General features: G+C 41.5%; 1 protein-coding gene and 1 gene segment (V, D, J or C); one reads left to right on the top strand and one right to left on the bottom strand.

Annotated features, from left to right (window-relative positions):
* Window positions 1-802: 802 nt before the first annotated feature.
* On the bottom strand, window positions 803-2,657 carry LOC308411393 (uncharacterized protein; the record flags this gene model as incomplete). Its single annotated transcript, XM_080905270.1, has 3 exons — window positions 2,012-2,657; window positions 1,605-1,887; window positions 803-1,471 (listed from the first exon to the last, which is right to left on the bottom strand). The coding sequence occupies exons 1-3, from the start codon at window positions 2,341-2,343 to the stop codon at window positions 803-805; spliced, it is 1,284 nt and encodes a 427-aa protein (XP_080761396.1). The 5' UTR covers window positions 2,344-2,657.
* Window positions 2,658-2,878: 221 nt separating this feature from the next.
* LOC308411392 (Ig heavy chain V region 5A-like) lies at window positions 2,879-4,859 on the top strand. The segment is given in 2 exons: window positions 2,879-2,927; window positions 4,519-4,859.
* The last annotated feature ends 562 nt before the right edge of the window (window positions 4,860-5,421 follow it).

Raw genomic sequence — 5,421 nt, 5'->3', positions numbered from 1 at the left:
AAGCTAACAGACTTCTCCTCTCTTTCCTATCTGTTCCATACAGTCCTAGCATCCCCCAACTGCAGCTTCCTGTCTCCTTTTATGACAGGCAGACCCCCAGTGTCAATAAACTCCTCTCCCTCTACACAATTACACAAACTCTCAGGCCTACAGCTAAACCAAACTAAAACACACAGACATTCACAAATCCTTTCCTATTACTCTGATCTACAGCTGGACCCTCTCATCTAAGCAAATTTAGCACATTGTATTTTAATTATGTTTTATTTTACTCACAAAATGTATATGTAAATTACTATTACAGTTTTTCTCAAATGCTAAAACACATGTCACAAACGTTACCACCAGGTCCCCCAATGTCCAAACACAACACCCTTCTCTAAAGCTACATAAACACAACCACACCTTCCCACTGCAAAACTCAAACTCCCACACCAAGAGAGCAGCTCGAAGCTGTCAAAACTGTAAACACTATACACAGCATTACACACTACAGCAAAACAATTGAAAACAATGCTCAATTTGTGAGAAGGTTCTTTGGTTCATAACTGCCAATGCATATTTTTATAGACTGTACAGTAACGGATCATCATAGAACCCTGCAGAGGATTAGGCATTTAGATTTGTGAGTTTCACATGAAGACTATAAATCTATAAAAACATCCTGCATGTACGTACACTACTGTAACACAACTCAATGCAAAAACAGAATCTATCGCACACAACAGTACTCTCGGAAACATGATCAGGGTGTGAAGTCTTTTTTATTGTCTACACGGTCATTTTACAGTATTACACACAGTCACTGTGCGGCATCATGTCGCCGAGCTGCATTGGGCCACATCACCTCATCCACATCACAGGCTATATTGTCCCTTGCTAGGCACCGCGGGAAAAACGCCCTGGAATGGCGAATCCATCCCCGGAAGGCCTCCACTGGGATGTCAGCACAGGCCAGCTCCATTGCCCGTACGAGGTTCTCTCTTGTGTATGGCTGTCTGTCATACACCTTCCATCTCCATGATGAGAAGAACTCCTCTATAGGGTTCAGGAAAGGGGAGTAGGGAGGCAGACAGACGTTTAAAAAGTGGTCACTGTTGGTGGTGAACCACTCTCTGATTTGGTGTGTTTTGTGGAAGCGGACGTTGTCCCAAATGATCACATACATGTGATGTGCTAGCCTAGGATGGTGTTGTTGACGGTCCAGGAGGATGTCTTTTAGCTCCTCTAGGAAGGTGAGGAGACGTCGGGTGTTGTAAGACCCAAGGACAGCATGCCGGTGGACAAGCCCCTCCGTACCCATAGCTGCACAAAGAGTAATATTACCCCCCCGTTGGCCAGGAACCTCAGTGATGGCTCTTTGGCCAATGATGTTACGGCCTCTTCGCCTTCGTTTCTGGAGGTTGAAGCCAGCCTCATCCAGGAAGAGGTACTCATGGGGTCTGGCCATCGCGTCCAACTGCATTATCCTCTGTGAACATGGAAAAGCGTACAGGTGTTCAGAACGGTCAATCAGGTAGCACAGTATTGTCCAGAAGTAATGTAGGCCACTAAGCAACACAGTATGTCCACTAACTGTACTGTGGACATGGATGTATACGTACTTGCACATACTCGTAACGTTGTCCTATGTGTCGCGCAGAGTTGCGCTCAAAGGGAACCCTGTAGACCTGTTTCATCCTCATCTGTTGGCGCCGGAGAACTCGGTCTATTGTGGACACGCTGACAGCATCAATGTTCTCAAAGTTTACATTATCTGCAATGACTTTGTCTCTGATCTCTCGGAGTCTAATGCAGTTGTTCTCACGGACCATATCTGCAATGAGGGTTTCTTGTGCCGCTGTGAATATGGCAACCCTCCCACCTCTATGTGGCATTCTTTCAGCTCTAAAGAAAGAAACATGTGTTGTCAATTGACTGATTTATATGTAAAACTACATGTAAAGTAACAGACCACTTTCACAGGCCTGTAAAACTGTAGTGTGACAAAGAAAGCAATAGCGTACTATACCTGTTGTGTTGTCTAAATGCCTTGATAATGGTGGCCACGGTGGACCTACTCAGGTTTGGATGTACTCTTCGTCCCGCTTCAGCCATTGTCATGCCATGGACAATGACATGATCAATTACTGTTGCTCGCATATCATCTGTTATGATGGTGCGAGGTTGTCTTCTTCTCCCACCTGGACCTTCTCCTCTCTCTTGTTGGCCTCCTTCTCTTCCTCCTCTACTCCGAACTCCTCTTCTTCTTAGGCCTTCACCTCTTCCTCCTCTGATCTCAACCCCTCTTCCTCTTTGGCCTGCAGCTCTTCTCCTTCCGCACGCTCGAATGCCTTCATCCATTGTGATTGTTTGGCATCTTCACCAAACTATGCTTTCATAGGTGGGGTCACATCATTAGCAACAGGTGTCTTCAATTTTGAGTCGTTGTGTGTAGTGACTGACGCCAGGTGTGTTCCCTGTTTTCACAGATTGGTGACTGTGGCAAGCATTTTGCATCACATGGGCTTTCATTTGAGAATATGAGCAGAGTTGTTTTGCAACATGTGTTTTAGCAAGGAAAAATGTGTTTAGATTTATGAGTACAGAGGGTTGTGTTTTGTGAATTGTGTCTTCATGTGACATGTGTTTATGGTACTGGAATATGGTGGCTACATTTAGTAAATGTGTTTAGACTACTGGTCATTTGGGTTACAGGATTGGCTTTTGTGTTTTAACATTTGAGAAAAACTGTAATTGATTGATTGATTGAGAATACTTCATTTCTTGTTTTTTGTGTTTCTTGTTTTTGTTTTTCTATTGTGGACTGCTGTCCCCCACAGTAGAGTTCAGAATTTTATGGACAATCATGTTTATTATTACATTTTTTACAGCATCTATGTCCAGAGAGCGCGTGGAGGTCCGACCTCCCTTCTATGGAAGTAGCTGTAAGTAATCTGGGCGCTACAGCTTTAAGCAGCTGCGCGCGCTCCCGCCGACAGCAATCACTTTCTGCCCGACGATCACTTTTTGGCACAACACCTGGAGCTAAGGGGGCAAAACAGTCGCATGAGTGCTGCTGTTTGACTGAAAAAGAATAAAGTAGTCGTGGTAAGCCAATCACATGACCACTTTAAGATGACAAAGCAACAAGGTGATATATACCAGTGTTTAAATTGTGTTGATAGGCAACTTAAAACCAGAGTCATGATAAACAATATATACGCGGCGTTTTCTCCTCAATAGTTTTGTCACGTTTACTGTCTAAGGACAGCGCTAGCAAGCACTCTCTGCTTATGAGCAAAAAAAACAAAACAAAACAACAACAACAAAAAAAAAACCAGCCCTTTCGTGTTGGTGGAAAAATGCACAATGTCGACCAATCAAAAATGGCAACATAACATTTGGTTGTTTAGGAAGAGGGGGATATTTTAGGAGTGACGGCGAGAGAGAGAGAGAGAGAGAGAGAGACAGCAGAAAAAGAGAGAGAGCGAGTTTTGAGATGTGAGAGATTTGTGACGTTTAGCGTGTTTGGAGTGTGTAGTTAATGTGTTGTCTTGTGTAGTGTTGTGGATAGTTTTGTGTTGCGTGTCAGAACAATGAGCTGCTGTCTCCAGGTAGAAAACAGAATTGATACACCTGCTGCTGTCAGACCTGCAGGTATCAGGCTGTGATGTTCTCCTTTATAGTGGACAGAAATTATTTTTTGGAGTGGCACAAATAATTTGTGTGACATCTTATTGAATGCCGAACAGCTGATTGTTGTGTAAATAGTCTGAAATGGTCATAAAAAGGGGGGTAAAAGGTAAATGACTGCAAATAACTTTGTTTGCAAAACTTGTGTATATGACTTTAAAATTGACAATTTATATTTGCATTTAAAGTTATTAAATATGATTCATTAAACATGTTTGTGGTTGTTACAATAAAAAATACAACTTTTTCTACTCAGATTTTATGTTTTTTTGTCTGATTTTAGATCAATTGTGTTAATACAGTATATCAAAATGAAAACATAACTGTAAATTCAGACAGGTGAGGTTGTGCCAAAAACAATGATACCAAACAAGGCAAAGTAAATAGTTTTTAAAGGTGAAATGTAGACATCAAATCAAAAGTAGTTAAAAGTGGCCAATTAAACAGTGGATCAGAGGGTTAAACTTATTTTTTGACTAATGCAATAGTTACTTTTCAAATAATTAATTACTTTTAGAATCTTGTAACTCGGTTACTAATTCAGTTACTTTCTTGAAGAAGTAACTAGTAACTATAATTAATTACTTTTTCAAAGTAACTTGCCCAACACTGGTGCTTTAAATGTTTGATTCTATGCAAACTTTTTGACTTCCTGTTTTTCATGTATAAAAACAAGACATCTGACTGGAGTGGAGTTCGCAGAACTTCAAGTTGACAAACAGAGATGTTTTCTGTAGCACTTTTACTGCTCTTGGCAGCTGAATGTGAGTCTGTTTGAGGCTATCATAGTCAGCAGTTGTTCTTATTTTGAATTTGTCACAAAACATTTTGTTTTTTTTACAGGTGTGAAGTGTGAACAGCTGACACAGCCAGCCTCTATGTTAGTGCAGCCTGGTCAGCATCTGACCATCACCTGTCAGGTCTCTTATTCTCTTAGCAGCTACTACACAGCTTGGATCAGACAGCCTGCAGGAAAAGCACTGGAGTGGATGAGTGACGATGAAACTGTCAAAGATTCACTGAAGAACAAGTTCAGCGTTGAATTAGACTCTTCCAGCAACACAGTGACCTTAAAAGGACAAAATTTGCAGCCTGAAGACACAGCTGTGTATTACTGTGCCAGAAGGAGAGCCACAGTAACACAACCCATCAGCAGACCTGAACAAAAGCCTTTCAGAGTTTAAGCCGCTGTACCACGACACCACCACAGGAGGAGCCCTCAGACCACTGAAGTTTGCATTGGCAGTTCACACTTAAAAAGATGAGCTGCACAGTTTGCACTGATAAAGTGAATGCCATTAGTATTTAATGATACTCAAAAGAAATGTATAAAAATGTGTCAGTTTGAATTATATTAAGTCCTTAGGTAGTTCAGCTGTTAACACAGCAGCCATGGTTAGAAAAAAATCTGATCTGCAGTAAACACATCAACAATACTTAGATTAGTGAAGAACAATGAAATGCAAATACAAAGTCCCTTTATTCAAACGGACATCAAGAACTTCCCCAAAATCAAAGTAAAGCATGATGCAACTGCATCATTGAGCGGAAGAGCTCACTGCTCTTCAGCTTCAAGATCAACTGTGCTCTTTTATATCTCTGATGTTGCTGCTAACAGCTGGATCCTGTGAGAGAATGCTGGATTCACACTAAACACAGTGGCAATGCTAGACAATAAAATGGGTAATGACTATAATGTTGATTTCTGTTTCGACAGGCATGTACAGTACTGACCTCATCCAACCA

Source organism: Rhamphochromis sp. 'chilingali', assembly GCF_963969265.1.
Source record: "Rhamphochromis sp. 'chilingali' genome assembly, chromosome: 15".
NCBI lineage: Eukaryota > Metazoa > Chordata > Actinopteri > Cichliformes > Cichlidae > Rhamphochromis > Rhamphochromis sp. 'chilingali'.
Note: the sequence above shows the minus strand (reverse complement) of the source record. Positions and strands in the feature narration are given on the sequence as shown.